Source organism: Bipolaris sorokiniana, assembly GCF_000338995.1.
Source record: "Bipolaris sorokiniana ND90Pr unplaced genomic scaffold COCSAscaffold_3, whole genome shotgun sequence".
NCBI lineage: Eukaryota > Fungi > Ascomycota > Dothideomycetes > Pleosporales > Pleosporaceae > Bipolaris > Bipolaris sorokiniana.
Window position 1 is genome coordinate 746,057 of NW_006911897.1, and position 22,390 is coordinate 768,446.

General features: G+C 47.1%; 12 protein-coding genes across 12 annotated transcripts; 1 reads left to right on the forward strand and 11 right to left on the reverse strand.

Annotated features, from left to right (window-relative positions):
* Positions 1-8: 8 nt before the first annotated feature.
* Positions 9-604, reverse strand: COCSADRAFT_135820 (uncharacterized protein). The gene is made up of 2 exons (XM_007698688.1): positions 373-604; positions 9-283 (listed from the first exon to the last, which is right to left on the reverse strand). Exons 1-2 carry the CDS (start codon positions 529-531, stop codon positions 77-79), a joined length of 366 nt encoding a protein of 121 aa, XP_007696878.1. The 5' UTR covers positions 532-604; the 3' UTR covers positions 9-76.
* A 168-nt stretch (positions 605-772) lies between these two features.
* COCSADRAFT_34011 (uncharacterized protein) lies at positions 773-2,181 on the reverse strand. Its single transcript, XM_007698327.1, has 4 exons — positions 2,023-2,181; positions 1,884-1,966; positions 1,101-1,829; positions 773-1,051 (listed from the first exon to the last, which is right to left on the reverse strand). The coding sequence occupies exons 1-4, from the start codon at positions 2,063-2,065 to the stop codon at positions 896-898; spliced, it is 1,011 nt and encodes a 336-aa protein (XP_007696517.1). The 5' UTR covers positions 2,066-2,181; the 3' UTR covers positions 773-895.
* A 674-nt stretch (positions 2,182-2,855) lies between these two features.
* COCSADRAFT_81667 (uncharacterized protein) lies at positions 2,856-4,072 on the reverse strand (the record flags this gene model as incomplete). Its single annotated transcript, XM_007698689.1, has 7 exons — positions 2,856-2,903; positions 2,962-3,101; positions 3,151-3,281; positions 3,334-3,406; positions 3,464-3,645; positions 3,742-3,963; positions 4,038-4,072. The coding sequence occupies 7 exons, from the start codon at positions 4,070-4,072 to the stop codon at positions 2,856-2,858; spliced, it is 831 nt and encodes a 276-aa protein (XP_007696879.1).
* Positions 4,073-4,686: 614 nt separating this feature from the next.
* On the reverse strand, positions 4,687-6,914 carry COCSADRAFT_197008 (uncharacterized protein). The gene is made up of 7 exons (XM_007698690.1): positions 6,524-6,914; positions 6,210-6,461; positions 6,012-6,160; positions 5,942-5,960; positions 5,553-5,881; positions 5,193-5,499; positions 4,687-5,119 (listed from the first exon to the last, which is right to left on the reverse strand). Exons 1-7 carry the CDS (start codon positions 6,787-6,789, stop codon positions 4,846-4,848), a joined length of 1,596 nt encoding a protein of 531 aa, XP_007696880.1. The 5' UTR covers positions 6,790-6,914; the 3' UTR covers positions 4,687-4,845.
* An 8-nt stretch (positions 6,915-6,922) lies between these two features.
* Positions 6,923-7,610, reverse strand: COCSADRAFT_285327 (uncharacterized protein). The gene is made up of 2 exons (XM_007698691.1): positions 7,224-7,610; positions 6,923-7,034 (listed from the first exon to the last, which is right to left on the reverse strand). Exon 1 carries the CDS (start codon positions 7,552-7,554, stop codon positions 7,246-7,248), a length of 309 nt encoding a protein of 102 aa, XP_007696881.1. The 5' UTR covers positions 7,555-7,610; the 3' UTR covers positions 6,923-7,034; positions 7,224-7,245.
* A 1,507-nt stretch (positions 7,611-9,117) lies between these two features.
* On the reverse strand, positions 9,118-10,365 carry COCSADRAFT_81895 (uncharacterized protein; the record flags this gene model as incomplete). The annotated part of the gene is made up of 3 exons (XM_007698692.1): positions 9,118-9,474; positions 9,528-10,055; positions 10,144-10,365. Coding segments are annotated over 3 exons (1,107 nt in total), but the record flags the coding sequence as incomplete, so codon positions are not given.
* A 1,189-nt stretch (positions 10,366-11,554) lies between these two features.
* Positions 11,555-12,163, reverse strand: COCSADRAFT_82233 (uncharacterized protein; the record flags this gene model as incomplete). Its single annotated transcript, XM_007698693.1, has 1 exon — positions 11,555-12,163. One exon carries the CDS (start codon positions 12,161-12,163, stop codon positions 11,555-11,557), a length of 609 nt encoding a protein of 202 aa, XP_007696883.1.
* A 33-nt stretch (positions 12,164-12,196) lies between these two features.
* COCSADRAFT_51810 (uncharacterized protein) lies at positions 12,197-12,873 on the reverse strand (the record flags this gene model as incomplete). The annotated part of the gene is made up of 2 exons (XM_007698478.1): positions 12,197-12,338; positions 12,398-12,873. Coding segments are annotated over 2 exons (618 nt in total), but the record flags the coding sequence as incomplete, so codon positions are not given.
* A 616-nt stretch (positions 12,874-13,489) lies between these two features.
* On the reverse strand, positions 13,490-15,214 carry COCSADRAFT_351916 (uncharacterized protein; the record flags this gene model as incomplete). The annotated part of the gene is made up of 1 exon (XM_007698694.1): positions 13,490-15,214. The coding sequence occupies one exon, from the start codon at positions 15,212-15,214 to the stop codon at positions 13,700-13,702; it is 1,515 nt and encodes a 504-aa protein (XP_007696884.1). The 3' UTR covers positions 13,490-13,699.
* A 1,610-nt stretch (positions 15,215-16,824) lies between these two features.
* Positions 16,825-18,038, reverse strand: COCSADRAFT_110620 (uncharacterized protein; the record flags this gene model as incomplete). Its single annotated transcript, XM_007698695.1, has 3 exons — positions 16,825-17,181; positions 17,239-17,727; positions 17,786-18,038. 3 exons carry the CDS (start codon positions 18,036-18,038, stop codon positions 16,871-16,873), a joined length of 1,053 nt encoding a protein of 350 aa, XP_007696885.1. The 3' UTR covers positions 16,825-16,870.
* Positions 18,039-18,498: 460 nt separating this feature from the next.
* Positions 18,499-19,529, forward strand: COCSADRAFT_285354 (uncharacterized protein). Its single transcript, XM_007698696.1, has 2 exons — positions 18,499-18,538; positions 18,618-19,529. The coding sequence occupies exon 2, from the start codon at positions 18,738-18,740 to the stop codon at positions 19,440-19,442; it is 705 nt and encodes a 234-aa protein (XP_007696886.1). The 5' UTR covers positions 18,499-18,538; positions 18,618-18,737; the 3' UTR covers positions 19,443-19,529.
* Positions 19,530-19,587: 58 nt separating this feature from the next.
* On the reverse strand, positions 19,588-20,649 carry COCSADRAFT_187967 (uncharacterized protein; the record flags this gene model as incomplete). The annotated part of the gene is made up of 3 exons (XM_007698697.1): positions 19,588-19,758; positions 19,816-20,545; positions 20,610-20,649. 3 exons carry the CDS (start codon positions 20,647-20,649, stop codon positions 19,740-19,742), a joined length of 789 nt encoding a protein of 262 aa, XP_007696887.1. The 3' UTR covers positions 19,588-19,739.
* Between the last annotated feature and the right edge of the window lie 1,741 nt (positions 20,650-22,390).

The following is a 22,390-nucleotide window of genomic DNA, read 5'->3' on the forward strand; positions in this document are numbered from 1 at the left end:
TGAAGTGAGTGTAAATTAGTTCTTCAATAAGAATGTCCCTTAATCTTCAATCGTTTACGGAAACTAGATCTCATATTCATTTTCGTCCTCCAGTGACCTGCCCAACATCCACCCCGGACCTATCCCCCTTCACACTTCGCTCCACACTATCAAGCAAACTTTCACTTCCCGTCTTAACACCCACGTTGCTACTACCCTCATACTCTTGCTTTGTATTCTGTGTCACGTCTTCTCCACGACGCTGTTCAGAGGTATCTGAGGCGTTTTGTTGGCCGTATGAAGACTACATGTAGGTGCTTAGTACGTATGTATATGGCAACGTCACGTGAAGATTAAGTAGAATGTTGCAATAATGTTGATGACGGTACGTACCTTATCCACGGAAGTACTCAAACCAGCAGGATCTGTCGAACCCCCAGTCTTGAATGGGACGCTAGGATCGCCTTTGAAGGTGCCGCATGTGTCATCGCCGGGATTGATGGGGTTCTGGTGTTGAGTGTTGGAAGATTCTTGCGCAGTGAGGGACGACATGGTGAACTTGTGTGATTGGATATTCTAGATGATTTAGTTTCGAACTCCCCTTGGCTTGGTAAATCTGGAAGATGAGTTTCAATCGCTGTTGAGGATTCTAGAAGGTAAGATTTTGGCAAGATGTAGTTGTGACGATATTGCGGGTCAAGCGTCATAGTGACCGAGAACGTGTGGACAGATCCTGAGATCGAAAACGCATCGCTTAGGACGATAAAGGCGAACAAAAATCACTCCTTGAGTTGCAGAGTTATGCTTCAGATGAAGTCTTTGTGGAAACTTCAAGATTGTCAACATACGGTATAACTACAGGCTATTTTCTAAGCAAGATCATCGCTTCAAATACCAAAATCTATCGTCTAGTCCTCTACAACTTGCTCTTGGCGATCGAAGCATCCTCAGCAACAAACAGCGATTGCGACTTCTTCATCGTTTCGACGGCTTCCCGCTCAATGCGGTTAATGAGCTCCTCGTTGGTGGGGATATCGTGGATGAGTCCAATGACTTGGCCAGCAGTCCAGACCTAGGAATGTCAATAATCGTCCAAGCAGGGGAGCACATTTTTCACTTACACCAAAGTCCTTGTCACCATTCAAGAAGACCTGTCGACCACGCTTGCCGCTCACAAACTCGGCTACCTCCTCGAACTTGCCCGTTGGGCTGGTCTTCTCAACATCGACCGCTTGCAGAGCAACCTTGTTCGCGAACAGACGGGAGGTGTTTTTCCATCGTCGAAGGACCAAAGTGGTGTCTGTTTCTTGAGCATCTACGATGGCTTGCTTGATGTTCTGGTGGATAGGAGCCTCGACGGTGCACATGAATCGGGTGCCCATGTTTATACCACACGCGCCGAGGGCAAGCGCAGCAGCCAAGCCCTGACCATCGGCAAAGCCTCCTGAAGCAATGAACGGTACGCCGAGCGACTGGCGGGCTCTGCTGAGCAGAATGAAGTTGGTAATGTCCGTCTCGCCAACGTGGCCGGCGCACTCAAAGCCGTCGATGGACAGGAAGTCAACACCGAGCTTGACAGCAGACTGCGCATGCCTGATGGTAGTGCACTTGTGTAGGATGATGGTTCCAGCAGCCTTCAGTTGTCTGATAACCGGGCCAGGGCTGTTTCCTGCCGTCTCGACAATGTTGACCTTCTCCTCGATGATGACACGGGCGTACGCACCATAGTCCGGAGGTACCATGGAGGGAAGGAGGGTCAGGTTGACGCCAAAGGGCTTTTTGGTCATGGTTCGGCATCTTCGGATCTCCTTGCGAAGGTCTTCGGGGGTCGGTTGGGTGAGGGCGGTCAACTATGGGCATGGTAAGGAGCGGCATCTTGAGATGGTGATATGGTGGATGCCTACTATTCCAAGACCACCTGCGTTGCTGACAGCCGAAGCAAGCTCAGCGTAGCCCACCCATTGCATGCCTCCCTGCACAACGGGCACTATTTGCTGTTAGCACCCATACGTCTAATGCGCAGTCGGAGGTGAGCGTGCGTACCTCTGATGCCGAGGGCCCTCGTAAGTTCCGTGTTAAAAGGCATGTTGCGCGCACAGTTGGATCACAGCAAAAGTCAGTGACGGGTATTAAAGATGGAGCGACCGCTGAATGCAAGAATGTAGGAAGAAAGATATCCAAAACGTGGAGGCGCGACCTGGAGACGCTCGCGCCAGCTGGGGCATGGCAGGTCGTGTGGGGAAGCCATGTGCCTCGGCAACTCGGACAACGCGACGCCAAACCAAGGTAAATGTTCGTCAGATGATTACTCTTGAGCCGATTTGCCTACTTTTGCGACTCGACATGGTTGAATCGCCGGGTACAATTTCTTTTGAGAGTGAAGTGCCTTCGCCTAATGAATAATATTGCCGGTGTGTTCAGCAGCAAAGGTCATCGGGGAATATCTGTCACATGCTTCTTGGCACTATCTAGCAGCCAACATTCTACACATTTATTTCACCGTGCTCAGCCAAGGAGATTGTAACAGTTGTTTTTTATTAGCAAAATAATGTAGCTGATTAGAGCTTCAACTACATATTACGATCACTTCCAGTGATTTTTCGTGCAGGAAGAAATGCGAGCAAAAGCAGTGGTCAGCTAGAGCAGCAAGAGCACAGCAGGGGAAAGGTACAGTAATATGTAGGTAAAGCTGCGCCAGTATTCAGTATCGCTTACGGGCTGTTATCATGATATCTAGCGTGGCTGGCCGGCGGCGGCTGCCGACCAAAGTACAGCTACGTAGTATAGCAATTCAACCTTATTCTAAATCGTAAGAGCGCCGCTTCTATGCATAACTGGGAATTTAAATCAAGCCAAATATTCAGAACCTCTTAACACTATGAACACAGCTTGCCAAGCCCAAATTTTCTGGAAAAGTAAAGGTCCTGGTGGAGAGTCAGAAAAGATACGAGTGGGAAAAGCTATGAGCGATGTATCACTCACCCAAAAGCCACGGGGAAGAAGCCATGAAAGCCATCTAACTAGACTGGATTGATGGCCACGCCACAGCCAGGCTTTGGAAGTTGGTTCGAGTAGGTCGCTGACGACTTTCCGTGCATATGTTTCCGTCGGCATTGCCGTTCCTAGCACAATATTAGTATCTTGCTCAACACATGAGTCTCTTTGACCTACGCTGAGAGTTTCCTTGACGGAACAAATAATCTTTTTCTATGGGCATGTACAGCGAGTTTGGTGGAAGACGCTTTTTGACATCGGATATCCTACTCTTCACACCACCTGTGACGACCAAGACAACCTGAACACTACTCGTAGTCAGCCTCTCGCACGATCTTCGGCTATATGGTAAACACATACCCAAATGGCGCCATCTCTATCCGAAGTGCATCCGTATATGAGTGCAGCGCTGCCTTGGACGCATTGTAGCATCCTATTCTGCGTCAGCCAACCAGCATATCCAAAGGGCGAGAAAAAAACAGATACATACCACCGAATACATACGGCACAATACCAGCAACAGACCCTATATTCGCAATTATCCCTTCCGCTTGAATGAGCAGCGGAGCAAACGTCTGCACCAAACGTATACAACTAAACACATTGATTTCGAAAACCTTGCGCATATCCTCGATTGTTAGGTCGAGTACGGGGACTGTGTGGCTTACGCCGCTGGTATTGCGTCAGCACCCATTCTCCTCGACCAACTTCCTCACACAACGAAGAAACAAAAAAAGACGAAGAACAGCATAGGGGGTAAGTGCTTACACGTTGTTAACGAGGATATCAAGCTTCCCATCCACACGCTCGCAAATCTCATCATGCAGCGCCCGAATACTCGCATCGGACGTGACTTCAAGCTGAATAGCTATGACGCCCTCGCTCACAAGCGTCTTTTTAGCTTCTTCGGATCGGACAGTACCGAAGACTTGGAAGCCGCGGCGGAGGAATTCTAGAGCGAGTTCGTGGCCAATGCCGCCGGGGGTGCAGCTGTTGTTGGGTTTTGTGTTAGGTGTGTTTCTTTGGGAATAGACAGAGGAGAGGGAGATGGAAAACTCTCATACCCTGTGATTAAAGCCGTTTTGTGACGGGTCGCCATGTTTTGTTGTGGGTGAGTCTTGCGATGGTGCAAGTGTTGGTGCGGATTACAATGCGAGTGTTCTGATATAGTTTTATTTCGTATTGTGTCTGGGATTTTGGTATCGTCGATATGGCTAAGCAAAAATCAAAAGATGTTGTTGGATTTAAAAGCAAGTATAAAAGTCATGAAAGAATTTCTAGGAGTATTATATGCATTCATACTGCTTCGGCGATGTCTTAAGTCACGGACGTTCAAGTTGTGAGACTCGGCGCTCGGGAGACTGGGCAGGCCGCCGACGTTTCTGTGTAAGCACCGCCACATAAAGAGCAATGTATCAAACATGTTGATTTGTCGCTCTGCTGAGACTCCACTGAAGTAAACAATTATTGTACGGGATAAGGTGTTTCTTGGAGTATAACAGTATTTGGTACCCACAATGCACCGGGCATACGATCGGTTCGTTGTGGAGGACACACAGTTCGACATTGACGGGAAGTGCCAGTACTAAGCACATAAGCAAGTGAGATGCAGATAAAGGGGCAGATCAGGAGCCGTTTTACATTGTTTTTAGCCAGAATTTGGAATCCTGGCTTGCGACGACGGGTCTGAAAAGTGGACCCCAGAACATCATCCTCAACTCGTACTTTACAATAAGCTCGCAGGGTATGGGTGATAGATTAACGACATGGATCTCGACTCGATTCAAATGATAACAACCATAGGTTCGTCCATTTCACCCATTCCTAACAACATCCTACCCCTTCCATACAAAACGCCGCTAGCACTCCAACCTAAAGATGATACTTGAACAACGGACTCCGATCTCCCATCTTCTCCAACTGTGCAGGGGTATATATAGCGCGCCACTCCTCCTCCGTCTTTTCCGCATTCCTCTTATTAATTCTCAAGAACAATAATTCCAGTGTGAAAGCACACACCAGTCCCGCTGCAGCAAACGAGAGCGATGAGCCGAATCCCGTTTCGTATTTAGGCGATTCTTTTTCCTGGAAGATAAACGAGCCGACGATACCTCCTAAGTTGCCGATGCAAATCATGGTTGCAATACTATTGTGCAGAGTCAGTTTTCCATTTTCTCTTGTGAATTTTGTTTACTAGGATGGAGCGAGGAAGGACGTACCCAACAGCTCGCTTTTCGGGTCCGGCGAGGTTATTAATGGTCCAGGCGTTGCATCCTGGGAGAATAGGGTATAGGCCGATGCAAGCGACATGGACTGCAAAGTAGCAGACTGCGACGTTATCTTTGATGGCTTCTGCTTTGGCGAATAGAATGGCATATGCGATGATGAGAAGAGCTTGTCCGGTGGCGATAAAGGGCATACGCCATGTAAATCGATCAGCAAGTAGGGAAGATACTAATGCTGAGATTGCACCACATGCATACGGTGGTGCGGTCATGAGTTGTGCGGTTGTACTCGTAAAACCCACTATTAGAATCATAAGTATTTCTGAAGGGATACAAGCTAGTTTGATGACTTACTGTTCTTTAGGATCTGAGGCATGGTGAATTTTAGTCCGTAGTTTGGTACAGCGTTACTTGCAAAAACCATGGCTTGTAGGTATATCTGCCAGTCTTTTACAACCTGTCCAATGACACCCCATTTTACACTCTCTTTCTTGCCCTCAGCATTGACCTGTCTCTCGCGCTTCAGGCCGCGCGTAACAATGTGTGTGAGGCGAAGGAAGCGCGCTTCGTCGGCTGTGAGCCACCGACCGGCTGCGTGATCGGGCGAATCTGGTAACAAGAAGAAAACTGAAGCGCCCAATAGAACAGTGACTATTCCTTCCAGTATGAAGATCCATCTCCAACTTCATGCCAAATAACATTAGTTCTCAACGTTTTAGCAAGATGCTCACGACGACACTCACCCTTCAAGTCCCGCAATCCCTATATCCAATAGTCAGTTACGCTCGGAAACACTACAAAGAACTTTCATACCATTCATTTTAGCAATCGCAGCAGCCAAAAGTCCTGAGAACGCTCCACTAGTAGCAGACGCGCAGTAAAACAGTGCCATACGAAACTGCGTACGGTCTGGCGGGTACCACTGGCCAACGAGGTAAATAGCTCCAGGAAAAAAACCGGCTCTTCAGTTGCTTAGCAAAAAATTCCAGTCTACAGTTGCGGTTAACTCACTCGAAAAGACCAAGGAAAAACCTCGTAGCGCAGAGCCCTGCGAGATTTTGTACCAGTCCCATGACTGTCATGACGGTGCCCCAGCATAGCGTCAGCGTACCCATATAGTACGATGGGCGCTTGAACTTTGCGAGAATCATGTTGGACGGTATCTCGAAAAGGACGTATGGCACGAAGAAGACCATGAGCGCGACGTTGTAATCTGTGCCTTTCATACCTAGAGTTTTCTCGAGGCCTTCAATCTTGGCGTTTCTTTTGTAGAGAGGTTAGCAGGAGCTTGATATGCTTGTTTAAGCACAGAGAGGGTTTCTAACCCTATATTTGCTCTGTCAAGGTGAGAGATGAGGTACAAGATAGCGAGCATGGGACATAAGCGCCAGTCGACCTTGTGAAAAATCTTCTTTTGCTCTGCTTTGTCGACGCTGTAGAGAAACTCTGCATCTTCTTGGCTCAACCCGGCTCTCATTGCCTGGTGCAAATGATCCGGTAAGCCTGCTAGTGATGCCTTTTCGGTAGGAATCTCTTCCATGATATAGGTATGGTCTTTGGACGCAGAATCGTCCATCGCATCGCGCGCCATCTTGACTGTTGTTGACAAAAGTGATGTCGATAGGGAATCCAAAAGGCTTCAGCCGACAGAAATGCAAGATGGACCAGCAGGACATTATACATTACCGCGAATCCTTATCCGTAGTCGTGCCACACATTAGCGAGGACTGGCATTATCCCCACTGTCAACCCCTCATGTACGTGGGCATGTGAACTCAACATAGAAACTCGGCACTGTAATGACCATAAGCCGGCACCAGAACTGGATCCGAGAAGCTTGAATAGTGTTAGTGACTTCTTAATCTCCATATTAATGCATAAGAGTACTAGGCTCAACGTAATGTGAATGTCGTTGCTGCTGAATGCACTAAGCGAGCTTTGGACTACTCTCGATGGCCTCTGGCGTTGAAGAATAAATATCCTCTTTCTCAATCTCAAGTGCTGGCCGAATCTCACAAAACTTACTTTGGCACATCGGAAATCCCACTCAATACGTCCATAAAAGCCAAATATTTGCACACTTGTGGCAAGAATTATCCAATGTGGGATGCAAAGCGAATTGCCCTCCCTTGGTGTAGTACCACGTTAGCATTCGACACTTCTCACAATACTGGTTGGATACAAGAGCCAAGTATAAGGGTAACAGTAACCGATCACAACCACCTACCCAATACAGCCCAGTTGAATGCAGCGTTGCACAGAAGATTGGACAACATGGCCTGTATGATATGGGGAGCCAAGCCCCGGGGTAAGGCGGGGATGTGACGTGGGAGCCTCCTTGGCAGTGTCTTGTCATAACGGCGACTCGGGGAAGATTTTTTGCGGTCGCGATAACATTGGGCGAGAAGCATACTAGTCGCTTGTCAACTGCCGATGGTTTGCCAAGCGTGTGCTCGCCTCATGCTTGCATATACGAATGATGTTGACTGACTCGTTGCAGACTCTGGAGCGAGCAAAGCACCTTGGATTCTGTTTTGTACGACTGAGGAAGGACTAATAAGTATTGTGTGATTGATGATAGTGGAAAGGCAGCTGGTAGCTAGTCTAAGTACTTCAGATGGTGCCAAGGCGCTATCCCTCATCCAATACATAGGGCTATAACAAGCTACACTGCATATTTCCAAGTCGATCGTTGTAAAGATCCTTGTGCTTGCTTTTGGCGGTGAAAGTCTCGAAAAAGAGGGTAGGCTGTACGTTACGCTCGTGCGTTGGTGGTGTTTTCAGCGTGGAACAGTCTGACTGTCGAACTTGGTGGTAGCAGCTTTACTTCGTCAGGAATGTTTCACTACACGTGAACCTGCTCAAGACTATGCATACACATACATTGCAATATCATCTCACCTTCTTATTCTTTTCCTTCGAGTGTGCTGCAAATGGTATATGCATGTGGTATTGTTCTAAATTCAAGCCATGTAAGGGTGTTAGCATGCATCTTGAACCAACAACAGTTGATGTTGTCACAGGATCCTTGTTGTGCTTAGAGTATCGATATTACAACCGGCGTCTCAGGGGACTGGCATCCAACTGGCATATGCCACGGATTTGCTCAGTCACTGACACGTGCATAGGAGTCACCGATATCGAGTGCTATGCCTGCGTGACGTTGCATAATGGAGATGCACAGTCTCAGAACAAGCGGATGGCCTGTTCGCTCTTAGGCTCGCGAGTTTTAGAGTTCTCATTTTCCTACTACATACGAGAGACCAAGGCCACAATCTTGTTTTCGTTTACATTACATCTAATGATTTCAAGATTAAAAAATCAGCACTGAAAGGAAATGCTGGCGCAGATGAGCAGTTAGACTATGATTATGTAGACACCCAAGGTATGATCGCTCAGCATCATTATAGGCGTAAATAACAAGGATTGGTAACTCAAACGACTGTTCTGGAAGAGAATCAGTACAGCAAATACGTATCTCTACCACCTTAAAGATAAATGACTGTGTTGATGAGTCAAGCATTTTTTGTCCTACGGGATATTGTCGACGGCAAGTTCGTACACCGAAGTGTTATGATTTTCTCAAAACATGTCCGAAAAGTTGTTACCTCTATTCTGAGAAATCTCAAGGACATAGCACTTACTGGTGAGCATCTAAAGGTATGACGCTTGCTGGGTCGATAGATCTCCTCACATTGCTTAGATTCCGCTCACAATTCTTTTTTCTATACCGCAGAGACACGCGCATACCCAGAGAAACCAAGTCCCAAGACACTTGAAGTAAGATACATCAGATTCCTGCTTAGATACCTCGAGAAGGACTGCGATGATACGAGAAAGGATCGGGAAGAAGTGAAGGGGTGGGGAATCATTACTTTCAATTTCGTTTGGTCACTATTCAAACTATGTACGACTACTATCACTCTTTTGAAATATCTGGGATGGGCACCGGGCCAGCAGGCGGCTTGCTTGTAGCCATGAAGGCCTGGTGTACCGACTTTTTACCCCAACTAGCAGGATAGTCGATATTCGAATGGAGCAGGCCATAGCTCCCGAAGATAACCAAGTCATGCTCTTCCTCAGGACCTACCCAAATGTGTTCAGGCTTAATAATTCTGCTTTGGATCTTATCCAAAAACTTCCTCACTTCGCCCAAGTCATCGATAATCTTCGGAGTTTCGTCTGGGCCATTGCGAATATATAACCGACGAACCAAGTGATGCATACACTGAAATGATTTCTTGCCGGTAACGGGGTTAACCCAGACCAGCGGGTACTACAGCGTTGTTAGTGTTTAATAGATTAAGCTTCTTCTAGGTATAAACATACCCTCTTTTGCCAATCTTTACTTGCCCCTCCTAACTTCAGCAGCTCTTCTTCTGGCTGCTCTCTGCCCTCAGTTACCACACCTAGGCCGTTTGGAGCATAATGGCAGTCCTTGAGATTCTCAAATGGCCAGTAGTTGTAATCAGCCCAACTATGGTCTGCCATTCTCTTCTCCTCGTCGCTTAGCATGTCATACAATTGTTCAACGTCTAGAAACGCCTGACGTCCTGGCTGGACTTCCATAGTCATACCTGAGCCGTCAGCCCATTCTACAGTCTGCTTATCCAGGCCTTCTGTAGGAAACTTGATCGGTCGGAGAATAGTGCACTTTGAAATACCGTGTCGCCAATAAAATCCGTTCATGTACCACACGTGGAAACGCGTACGTCCAGCCTCAAAATCCTCGTCTGAGAGCGGTACACTGTAGTAATGGCTGAGACTAGCGTCGCCCATGTCCAGACCTGGTTTGCCGTAGCGCGGGTCGTCTTGGGGGCCTTTCCCAATGAAGTAGAACAAACCCGCATCAGGGACCTTGATAGCTTGGAAAGAGTCCTTAATAAAGATTAGCACTTTGCTAGACTTGCTATAATATGGATGTTTTAGTCAACTATTGACTTACTCGAAACCACTGGTGAGGATGAAACAAGTTAATCAATGTGTCATCGTCCTCAATTATCATTTCTGGATCGAGCGCTCGCAGCAACTCCCAGGAGCGCTTCGGTTTAAGATCATGTTGACCTTTGATAATAAGAAGCTTGTGCTCCCAGATCGCTTTCTCTAATTGAGCCACAATCTCTTCAGTGAAATTGTTTAGATCAAGACCAGTAATTACAGCTCCAAACTGAACAAAGTATGAGCAGGGATTATGTATAATTATGTTATATGGACCTAGTGGCTCATACCTTGCATGTCTTTCCTTCAGGATGAACCAGAGGCTCGATCTTGAAGCTGCTCGCCATAGTGTTTAGAATAAGGTATATAGGTATAACTTGGGTCTTGCGTGCATAGAATATCGATTGCAGCTCGGCGACTAATAAATGATAAAGCAATCACTAACTTTTGTACAAAAATGTCTTTGCTTTAAAGAGCCTTATGTACAGGTTCGGAGAATTTTAAGGACAAATTTAGTAAGTCAAAAGTAGGCGTCGGGGTCCGATATGGGCTAAAATATGCCGAGACCCGCGATTTGCTCGCAGCCCAAACATCGCGGCAATTAAGTATAACTAGTTGTTTCGAGAAATATATTCATAACCATAATAGTAAAAGAGCAATTTCTTTTAACTACGACGCCTGTATTATTAATTCTCTCTCAGGAAGCTCTTAGGCTATATTTAGAAAGAGCATCATATAACTATTCTAGGTATGTATATGTCAGATCGTGATGGGTTATCAAAGATAGGTGAATAATGGATGGATTATGATTCGGTTGATTGATGTGATATGATCTGATCTGAGTTGTTGTTCTTGTCTTGTTTGATCTGATCCGCGCTGATCCCCTGAGTATGATCGCGGTGGATCGTGCACTCTGACTAATTACAGAATCCGGATTCTATCCACCACCCAAAATATGCCCATATTCTGACAGTATTATAACATAGTATTTAGTTATTGTAATGGGTGGGCCGGACCTGGCCTAGCGCGTAGCTACTCACGCCGCCCATGTGACCAAAAGGTTTGCACAAGATAACAAGCTTGTCTTATTATCATGATAGCTGGATATATATACTCAGTATTGGCGCGCGGACGTATCGCAGCGCCGCTCTCAAGGGCGTAGCCCATTACAGTTATTACGTAATGAAATTATGAATAAATATTATTACTCTCTTTCATACTGAGTTGCTATTTTTGTTACGAATTTTTGAGTAGTAATTGGACTTAGGCTTTACTTTACTTTTTGGTAGTTTATGAAGCTTAGCGTAAAGAAACGTTACTTAATGAGATACTAATGTAAATCTGACTAGTCCAACATGGTGGGCAACTTGTCAAATGCTGCCCTTACATAGAAAATTAAATCCCGGACGCCCTGAGCCTCACAAATTTTCGTGAATCGTTCCTCGAACACCAACCACCTGAATACCATCTCCATGCATGCTGTAAGGCACAAACGTTTTTCGTTCCAGGCCAACTGTCTCTAGAAGGCGATCCCACTCATTCAGCGACCGCTCGCGTGCACCATAGTTGGCCATCATGAGCAGATCAAACGAGGCACCATACCAATGTGCGCCCTCATCGTGAATGATGAGCTCATCCAGCAGAATGACCGAGTCGGGAGCGAGGACCTCTTTGATTTGGGAGAGAATGTTATAGCAGGCTTGATCGGGCCAGTCATGCAGGATATTTCGTAGATAGTACACGCAGGCCCCTTTAACTGGTTGAGGCTTGGTGAAGTCGTGGTGAACAACCTTTAGTCCTTCAATGGCCATGGCTGAGTCTATGGCTGCCTCGTGGGTATCCTGCAGCACAACACGCCCTTGCAGCCAGGGAAACCTCTTCAGTGTCTCCCGGCACTGGTGTCCATAGCCGCCTCCTACATCTACAAAGAGCGTTCGGTGCTTATCCTCTGCGTTGGACTTGTACACATACTTCTTAAGTGGAAACACATCAAGCCAGCTCTTTTGCCCAACCCGCTGGAACGACATGTACTCGTTGAAGGCTTGTTGATGTCGCGGTCGCTGCGACAGCCATTCAAAAAAGTGTAGGTTGGTGTTCTTAGAGAGTTGGAATGGAAGGTTTTTGTTATCCTGAGGTTGTTTATACGAATTCTCTGACATCCACTTTGGTATCGCATTGTACACTGCAATATTTCTCTCGGTCCTGCATGGCAAAATTAATCATACTGTAACAAAAAGACCTAGATCAAGAAGTCAACTCACACATGGAATATGACAGACTCTAGTCCCGACATAGATAAGTAGTGCGTTATGTCTGTTGCCCGGTATGTGTCGATATCAACCTGCTCCACCATCCACTGCGTCGCTGCGTAGCGCAGTACTCGTACAAGTAGTGGTTTTTCAACGCCTAATTTGGCGGCCAGTTCACTAGCGCTTATGGCCGTTCCCCCTCGCTCAGAAAGGAGTCTCCACAGCCCCAGATCAATACCCACCTGCGCGATGTTAGGCGGCAAGGCACAGAATATCAGCCGCTGCATAGTATCCCACGGTTGCTCTAGCTTCAAAGAAGCCGTTCTAGCAGCTTCGAGAAAGCGTAAGCGTTTCTCCTCATCATTGCGGAGGGAGATGGGGATGTTTCCTGCCGCCAGAGACTCTAGAGATTCCAGGATACTGTCGGCTGCGATACTATCCTGAAGATGAGTGTTTGCAGCTTTAGGTAGAGATGATGTCGAAGCCATGATTGTAACTGAATCAGTGATTGGTTGGTATAGAAGCTGTTGATAGAAAAGTTACAATAGTTTATGATGAGCAGCATGCCAACCTATATACGAATATGAAATGATATGGACCCGGATAGAGAGGATTAGTGCATCAATCAATATGTTGATTAAAGACAGGAGGTCGGTCGCCGATACAGTAGTTCCAGAACATCTTGTTCAATTCAGGGATAGTAGCCAGAACTCAAAATAGAAATTCCCGTACCGCTATGGCATCCTCCGGTATGCGCCAAGACGGAGGGAAAAAATCAGCCGGGCTACCAACTTGGCAGCTGGTTTAACTTTCTGAGTGAGCGAGGTTATAGAGTTGACGTGCCTGACCAGCTCAACCACATCTCCCGCAAAACATTATCTCTTTAGCGAGATAAGCCCCCCAAGAGAACCGAGAACTTAAGCCACTTCACTGATATTACTTATTGACCGAACTCTCGCTCCTTGATTGGTGCTGGTTTGATGTTTAGGCAAATAATCGGTGAGCTGGCCTTGATATTGATTTAGTCCAAGGTTGTCAGTACGTACGGCCAAAAATTGACGTGAAACACGCGTGTACCACAGTTGCTTACATGGGCTCAGATATGCATGGGTATCTACATTTCAACTCGATCTTGTCTTGGCTTGTAACCGTGCCCTCCTGTACTTTTGGCGAGCATGACTTCGCCCAAGTGCAATGCAACGCAGCCCAGTCAATTGAACGCTGAAGTAAGTATAAAAAAGAAAGACGACGAATATCTTCTGTACGGCTGAAAGCAGTCGGGCCCTTGTCCCATTCCCCGGGATCCATTCCCTCCTACATCTGCAGCTTTATAGTCTCCACTTTCTCCGCCACTTTCTTCGCAAACTCGCCTACTATATTTGCACACAGCGCTAGGGGCTGGTTCTTCACCATCGCATCCTCGCTAACTAGCAACCCTGACAGCAGCATGTCCCGCAGTCGCTTGAGCACCCCTTGCACCTCGAGCACTCGCTTCATTAGCAGCACCCGCACCATGACTCGCCTGTCAGCACCCTGGATCGGCAATGTTCCGTAGCGCAGTGGCTCATGCTCGTCGTCTGTTGGTAGGAGCATGATGTCATTGTTATTCTTGCCACCGCTTGTGCTGCATAGCGATGATGATGGGGGTGATGAAGTCCCGTTTTCGTAGTTGGGCGTGGGCACCGGTATCGACGTCCACAGCGAGACGCCGTCCGGTTTGAGCGCGATGAGAGCCCTGTCAATGACCTCGCAGATGACGAGCGCTATGGAAGGCCGCATATAGCATGCGTTGGGGCACTTCATCGTGTTGTAGCAGCTGGTGATGAGTATTCGAGACGTAGAGAGGCCGGTCGAAGTCAAGGCAAGATATGAAGTAGGTAATGCATGGGATAAGTGGTCAAGGAGAGTGGATGTGCAGTTGCATGATATTGTCGATGGAGTACAATGATCCAAGGAATGGGGAAACTGTAGTTGTGTCTGTTGTTGCAGAGGAATGTTGTAGCTGCAGCTTTCAATACTACTGCTACTTGTGGTTGGAATTGGCGGTTCTTCATGTTGCTGATCCGAATGATGGCGTGCTTCGTGGTCGTCTGGAGTAAGCAGCTCACAGTACGGGAGCCCTTCATCAAGAAGTATGGGTGTAGAAACGTGGAGTTGTTGCTGCTGCTGTTGTTCCCATGTTGCCTCACAGAAGTCTACATCGAGAGGCTCTGGACCAATGTGGAACTCGGGCGACATCGAAAAATGGCAATTGCCTATTTCCTTTGAGGTATCATAATGTGAACTGGTTAGATCCGGTAGGCCGTGTAGAAAGCCATCATCTAACAACTGACTTGGAGAGAAATCCACATTGTCGGAGCCCGGCCCTTGGATAGTCGGCGTCATACTGGGGATGGTGGACGTGTTGGACATCATGCTGTGCGGAGCGACAGGCGCCATCCAAAATGATGCAGAAATGGTGACGTCTGACTCTGCCGTAGGTGCCGGATTCCCCTTCAAGCTCGCGGGTGCACTATTCTCAGTGCTCTGAGAGGGTTTGCTGTTGTTGCGAGTGCGTGGTCGCCCTGCACGCCTTGCTGGGCTGTACACACAATCTGTGCCTTTCTTCGCACATCTGCGACATTTGGGCCGTTTCTGATCACATCGGATCTTGGACTGCTGACAGCTGTCACACGCAAGGCGGTACTTTGGGGGTTTTTGCGTTGAGGCACTTCCCTTCACGCTCAAGTCATTCTTCTGGCTACCTGGTTCGGCGTTGACACTCAATCGAAAAGTCAGCAAGTGGTCGCGATATTGCGGTACACATGTGTCCTCATAGTCGTAAGACATGTCCACATATAGTACATTTTGAGGCTTACTATTCGACCATGGTATCCTTGCAGAAAACAAAAGGTACTAAATGGCTATTATTGCAGCAGCACTGAATTCTTGTGTATTGTATGATATAAAGGGCCCTCAAACCAGTATACAATTAGTGGTTGTATCTGCTGTGTACAAAAGTTCAAACTGCATAAAAGTTTGGCATTAAAATATCATACTGCGCTTACGCGTTTCCACACGATCGATCGAATTCGACCGTTGTGCGTCAATCTTGATAGGGTTTCGTGGAAATCCCTTGTGATATCCAATTAATCGACACAGCGGATTAGTTCGGCAGACGGCGAATTAGAGAGTCGTATTCTAAAGGGCCTTCCTCGGCTGCACGTAATATAGTATCAGCATCGGGAGAAGAGATCTAAGCGATACAAAGCAAGTACAGAGTCAATGCCTTCGGGCCGAAGTAACAAAAGGGTTACATCAGATAGCACGATCAGATCTGTACACCATTTGGAGGTGCTTGCCGTTGAGCGGCGCAAGTTCTCCCTATTCAAGCCCTTCGTGTGGCTCTTTCAGTTTACTCTTTTGTTGATCTATCCAGTCAATTAGTTAAAAGAGGATGTTTGCATAGAAACTAATCGACGAAGAGAACTCACTTAAAAGGGCCTTCTTCGGTCCTACCTGTAGTAGCATGACTTAATGTAAGGTCTGTGGGTTGGAGATTACTGGCATAAAGCGAAAAGCGGAGAGTGGAGCCTGGGAGTCCTAGTCTCACTGCACCGTCGCCTAAGACCCTATTATATAGCATGTTTTACCTCCTACTTAGTGTGGTCAATCGGGTCTTCACGTTGGAATCGTTTTTCCGCGGTTTTCCCAGCTAATACTAGCCCAAACAGGAGATTTAGTAGCCCATTTTAAAGCATTTGATTGGTTCTACATTTCGTAGATGGAAAGCTTTTTGCTGTCTCCACTTGTTGAAGAGTTATTGGCCTACCTACCTTTCTTATGCCCTGGGCCTCTATATTTTACTCCGATCTACAATATTTCTTCAACAAAGAGAGATAATCAAGAGCTTTCTATTAGCGAAATCTAGAAATCATATAGGGCTGTAAAATGAGGTACTAAGCTTCCTGACAAAATTAGTATTCGCGAAGATAAGCGCGATTTTAAGATCCCGAGGTGGAGACCCTTTTACCAGCCTACCCTCTGCTGCGCTCAACGTGTCGGCCGAGGAGGCTTACGACGAGCCTTAATATAGAGAGATATATCGTCATTTATATATACTATTCAGCTCTAGACCCTGCTGTGCAGTATACTGTACCTTTGTGGGCACGTCGTGGCTTAGGTGGGACTGAACTAGGTACCGTCCCATTACGGGAATGTATGGAACATTGGTAAGTGATAGCGTTTAAAAAAAGAGCTCTTCTTGGTAAGCTAGAACCGAGACTATATACAAAGCGTATACTTTTGTTACTATGGCCTACCTGTTGACGCATAGAGCTAACATAGCACATTCAACTTATTATGAAGAGATATACTAAAACGTATAACTAATTCTAGAGTTATTAGTTCGAATCAGCTAGTACAAAATGCATCCACCAGTCTTCACATTTTCGCATTTAGTCGTAAACCATATTATTGAATGGTTTTCTAGGTCTACCCAGTAAACTAGCCACTTGCTTTGATGCGAGTCTGCACGCTATCGACTATCGTCTCCTCCAGCCCCACAAACCCAAGACGGCCAATATCCTTCAGTAGCGCTTCCGCTCTCTGCCGCGGACCGATCACAGCGAGTGGGAAGTCGAGGCCCGGAAGCTTCGCTGGAGGCTGGTAGTCCCGGACAAATTTCACAAAGATGTCAAAGAACTCATTGATGGAGTATGGAGATGCGTATGCAAAAATACGCTCGTTGGCGGTGTCAGGGTGGATCAGGCCGGCAACATGAAGACGAGCGACATCCTGGACGTGCACGTAGTAGACTACTGTTGCGTTAGCCATTGGTGCAACTGCGGAACTTGAAAACAATTATTACATACAACGTTGCACATGTTTAATGGAATCAGTATCGCCATCCAAAATCTGGAGCGGGATTTTCGATGTAGACGGAAAGCCCTGGTGAACCACGTCGAGCGGACTGCCATAGATTGTGCACGGCAGCACTGAGTTTGCAGTAAAATGCGGCTTGTTGTTCTTGATCCAGTTCCAGAAAGTTTGTTCAGCCGCAACCTTAGATGCAAAGTAAGCTGTCATAAATTTTTGCATGGGTGGAAAATCCTCAGGCATGTTCCTAGCCACACTAAGAGTATGGTTATCATATTCGTCGGATGACACTGTATTCGTTTCACGATAAGCTTGGATAGCGCGGACCGCAGCGGAAGAGGATGTTATCACGAATCGCTGTACACTTGGTTCCTTGGCAGCAGCCTGTAAACAAGCCAGCGTTCCTGCAACGGTGGTCCGGAGCAATTCGTCTGGCGTGACATTCATACTCCTTACCGAAGCAACATGAGCAATGGCAGAGACGCCTAGATGGTAGAATTTTATCAGTAACGAAGCAGGGGCTCCTGAGGTAGGGGTAAGTACCTGAGACTGCATCGTCAAACGCGCCCGGCTCTCTCATGTCCTTGACGGTGACAAGTTCAAAATTTCCAGCGCCATACTTTTGAGAAAAGAGCTTTGCCAGCCATTGATGCTTGACAGCATCTCGGACGGTGCCTCGCACCTTGTAACCTCGATGGAGCAGCTGGTCTGCAACGTGGGCACCAACGAAGCCATTAGCCCCCGTTACAAGGACAGTGGAGCCTGGAGCGACTGCTGGATTGTCTAGAAGAGCCATTGTTGTGACGGATAAATGGATAAGGATGGAAGGTGACTAGCCGATCAGTATGCCACACTCTGGCGTGATGCACAAGTGATGCGATAGTAGCCTTGATATCTTGTTTTTTGGATTGCACGACGTCATGTTGCGAGAGCCGGCAGTAACTGACTCGATGCTATTTGCAAGTTTCGGCGGATTTATCGAGTTGTATGCACCTGGGAATGACGTTCCAGGGTCCAGAGGGCAAGAGTTGGTAGCCGTGGCGTCGGCGGCTCTGCAGGCCAGCCGATTACCAAAAAACATACCGAGCTCTTATACAATCACTAAAACCAGAAAATTAGAATGAGCCGCTATTATCTGCCGCAATTAGCCATTAGTAATGTTACATATTTTTTCTCTAGCTATCCTTGTTTTTAAGCAAGATTTATATAATTACACACAAATAACTACCTTACTTTTACATTCCTGAGGTTTTTATGTAGTAATTTATATCTAGTATGGCAAGGGTAGTCTAGGAAGTAAGTAGGCACTATGATAGCTAAGTTTTTAGGTTGTTTTGCACTGCTAGAAGGGGCTACTAATTTCCCATTTTACTAGTTGCATAAGATCTGAGCTCGCTAGTGCCTGAGAGTGACAGGCAGGTGGGAGCGAAGTTTCCTGCTAATGCTACAACATTAAATATTCTATGGCCGCAACACTGGTATGCCATAACAGAAGATGCAAGACTGCGGATGCGCATTTGATGTCCTGCGAACGCTGGCCCGCGTCGGAGAGCTCACCACGTCGTCTCAAGTCCCTCTCGAAACCGCGCTTCAGGTGACGTCGACAGCAGAGCGCCCCAGCCTCGCCGTACTGAGCTGTGAGCGTTGTCGCCAGCAGCGGCTACCGCTTACTGCTGTCACGATACTGTGTGCCCATCTGGTTGATTGGCTGTGTCGGCTGTGGAATCTCACGGACGTCGATGCCAGTAGCACTACGACTACGACGACAACGACCACCACCACCACCAACAATTCAAACGCCAGAAGCAACACCAATCACTTGAGCAACACTACTAATGTCAGCAACCGCTCTGAGAGCCAGCTTTCACTCCAGCCGTGGAAGTTTTCTCTTGGCAACTACGATCTTGATGCCGACGAAGCCGATGCTCTCAGCAATGAACTCATAACTTTACGACTCACCGATTTCTCTGCTGTCCTAGGCTCTCTGGAAGCTGCCCTCGTCACATCTGGACTCACACTTTCCATGTCCTCGTCGCCGCCCGAGCGATCCATCAGCAACCCAACCGCCACTGACCTGGCAGCCTTTGCCCCGACTTGTCTTGACATTGTGCGCGCCAATCTCCGTCTCGTGCGCACATCCATACGCCGACTCAAAGAGAAGTCACTGCTGAACAACAGCGGATCAAGTCCCATATTCTAATGACAGGTAGGGACGTTGAACGGATGAATGAGTTTGGGTCGTGCGAGTTTGCGGAAATTTATATAAGACTCTGTATTATACCCTGTTAAGCATTCATCAAAATTGTATCACAACACGAATCAACCTCACAATTGTTACCTCCTGTGTCAAATACTGGTTTTTGGATTCGGAATTATGCTTCGTTTGTAAACTACTCTGCCCTTGTTTCTGATCTTAATATTAAGTGCTCAAGACATCCAGAGGCAAATTTATATACAGCATTCAAACACATCAAAACTCTTCAATACCATAGAAATTTCACCGTGCGAGGTAGCCCCTATTGCTGATTAGTGTTTGTGCTCTCTCTCACATAAGATCATACAACACCACATACCCATCTAGCACCAGTGACTGAGCATACATGTAGCTGCTCATGGGGCTGGCCAGAAACACAATGGCATCGGCAACCTCCTCCGGCTCCCCAAGTCGATTTGCAGGCACACGCTCACGGACCAGGTTACTGACGAGGGTCTTGATGTGCTCTGAAGACTCAATCAGAGGGGACGCAATGTAGCCTGGGCAGAGGGCGTTGATGCGTATCTGCTGTGGCGCATATAGCACGCCCTCTGAGCGCGTGAGGCCTAGGATAGCATGCCGACCAGCGACGTAGGCACTGGCGGCAAGCTGTATCGGCGATGCTGCAAACGCATGTACCGAGCAGACGTGGACGATACTGCCACGACCGTAGCGCCCATCGCGCAGCTGCTGCCGCAGCATCTGTCGCAGTTCAGCCCGATGCCATAGCCACACACCTGTCACATTCTCTTTTAGGTGGGTATCGAAAGCTGCAGGTGCTGAGTCAGGACTGCCCCCCATGGGCCCACCAAAGCCAGCATTGTTGATAGCAAAGTCGATACGGCCGAAGCGAGCCGCCGCCTGAGCGACGCCAGCCTCGACCATCTCCTCGGTGCTACAGTCAGTCGACACACTCAGGACATCTGTTACATTGTACTTGGTGGCCAGCACCTGCGTCGTCTCGTGCAGCCCAGCCCCGTTGGTGTCAAACAACGCAAATTGGCGCACGCCGTGCTGGGCCAGCGAGTATGCGGCACTCTGGCCAAAGCCTGCGAAGCCGCGTCAGTTGGTCTGCAACTAGTCAATTGCAATAGTAGAGAAAAAAATTGTTACCAGAGCCCGCCACTGTAATCAGAGCTACTCCCGAAAGCATCTTGGTCAGCTGAGTTTAGTGCATGAATCTTCCCCCAGCGGATCCCCAATGCCTTGTTTTATCTTGGTTGTGCATCCTCCAGATCGGTGCATTTTGAATCGGCCTCTTAAAAAAGCGCCGATAACGTACGAGAGTTACATCGCAGGATTCGCAATTATAGCGTGTAGTTATCAGAGAATAGAGGGTCTAAAACCGAGTAAAATAGAAGGTAGAATTACGGTGATAAATGGGTAGAGATAGAGGTGTGATAGGGTTGCTAAGAGTTAGGTAGAGGTTACGTAAGACCCTACCTCTAACTACCCTTACCTAGCTCTCAGTAACTCTACCTCTACCCTTACATAGCTCTCAGCAACTCTACCCCTACTTCTACTTATATTCTGTGCGACTCTACCTAACCTCTACTATACCTCGTAGTAGAGAGTATCTTGTTACACTGGGTTCGGGTCTATACTTCTCTTGCCAGGTCCGCACTTGTAATAGGCTACGCCCTTAAGAGTGGCGCTGCGATACGTGCGCGCGCTAATACCGAGTATAGTATATATCCAGCTATCATGATAACAAGACAAGCTTGTTATCTTGTGCATACCTTTTGGTCACATGGGCGGCGTGAGTAGCTGCGCGCTAGGCCGGATCCGGCCCACCCATTACATATAGAGTAAAAGTCGTTATATAATAGCTTTACTTTTTTTTATTTTTCATTTATAAATATAGATTAATATAAACTTATTTACAAATCTCTTCGCCTATAATATGTAAAGAAATATCACGATTTTTTTCTTTTTTATATAGTTAATAATGAAATACTAAGGATGTTTCTTTATAACTTGACTTTTCTTATCTCTATTTACTATATAGTGTATTAGATTATTTATCTTAGAAATGGATAGCTGGCCACACCCTAACCTACTAGAATTAGGTATTAAAAAAATTAACTTTTGTGATGGGCTGGATAGCCCATCACAGTTCAGATGGCGGCGTGTTACAAGTAACAAGAAGGATTCTCTCCTTGACAAATGACGAGACGGCGGAAGGCCTATGGACGTCCACGTCAGAAGGTAATGATCAACGCGGGGCGCTGATCACGTGATTTGGCATCTCGCCAAGACAGGACATCTGGAGATGCCAGTAACATCAGAGATGTCAAGGGCTTGGCCAGATGTCAGGACTGGAAGCAATGAGGATATAAGGATGGATGGATTTCATTATTACTCTCGTCGTGGTCAACTCAAATTGTACTTTCTTACTAGTATCTTTACTTAACAAGATTGTCACAAGTTAGTCTATCAAATAGATTAGTCTTGTCAAACCCTCCTTAAGCACGCCAACTCCACTGCATCGCCAGACAAGCCTCACGGAACACTAACGTAATACTCACCTGCCTTAGTGCGGACCAGGATAGAGAAGTATAGACCCATACCCCGTGTAACACGGCGGCCATCTTATGTACATATCAACTACGCAACGATATCAGCATGCTCTGATATCTTGTGCCAGCCTTTTTGGCGCGGTGGGCGAGTTGTAGTTGCGTGCACAGTCTAATAGGACTCGACCCGTTACATCTTTATAGTTAAAGTATATGTAAGGGGCTGCGCTCCGGGGAGCAATCGCGAGTTATACAAGAGGTTGTATTCGATAAGGAGCTATCTACTCTGCTTACGTGGTGTTTATTTACTTATCGGAGCAAGGCTATGCCGAAGTGCCTAAGCGCGTTGTCTGAGCGCTGCTCTGGCGCTGAGAAGAA

Excerpts from the sequence above, each read along its gene's own strand:
- COCSADRAFT_34011 (XM_007698327.1), bottom strand. The coding sequence starts at position 2,065 with ATGCCTTTTAACACGGAACTTACGAGGGCCCTCGGCATCAGAG. Across the intron at positions 1,967-2,022 it reads GAGGGCCCTCGGCATCAGAG|TGCCCGTTGTGCAGGGAGGC; the intron begins GTACGCACGCTC and ends AACAGCAAATAG. Across the intron at positions 1,052-1,100 it reads ATGGTGACAAGGACTTTGGT|GTCTGGACTGCTGGCCAAGT; the intron begins GTAAGTGAAAAA and ends TGACATTCCTAG.
- COCSADRAFT_135820 (XM_007698688.1), bottom strand. The coding sequence starts at position 531 with ATGTCGTCCCTCACTGCGCAAGAATCTTCCAACACTCAACACCAGAAC. Across the intron at positions 284-372 it reads TGAGTACTTCCGTGGATAAG|TCTTCATACGGCCAACAAAA; the intron begins GTACGTACCGTC and ends ACCTACATGTAG.
- COCSADRAFT_285327 (XM_007698691.1), bottom strand. The coding sequence starts at position 7,554 with ATGACAAGACACTGCCAAGGAGGCTCCCACGTCACATCCCCGCCTTAC.
- COCSADRAFT_197008 (XM_007698690.1), bottom strand. The coding sequence starts at position 6,789 with ATGGCGCGCGATGCGATGGACGATTCTGCGTCCAAAGACCATACCTAT. Across the intron at positions 6,161-6,209 it reads TTTTTCCTTGGTCTTTTCGA|AGCCGGTTTTTTTCCTGGAG; the intron begins GTGAGTTAACCG and ends AAGCAACTGAAG. Across the intron at positions 5,500-5,552 it reads GCCTCAGATCCTAAAGAACA|TGGGTTTTACGAGTACAACC; the intron begins GTAAGTCATCAA and ends TGATTCTAATAG.
- COCSADRAFT_285354 (XM_007698696.1), top strand. The coding sequence starts at position 18,738 with ATGCAAGACTGCGGATGCGCATTTGATGTCCTGCGAACGCTGGCCCGC.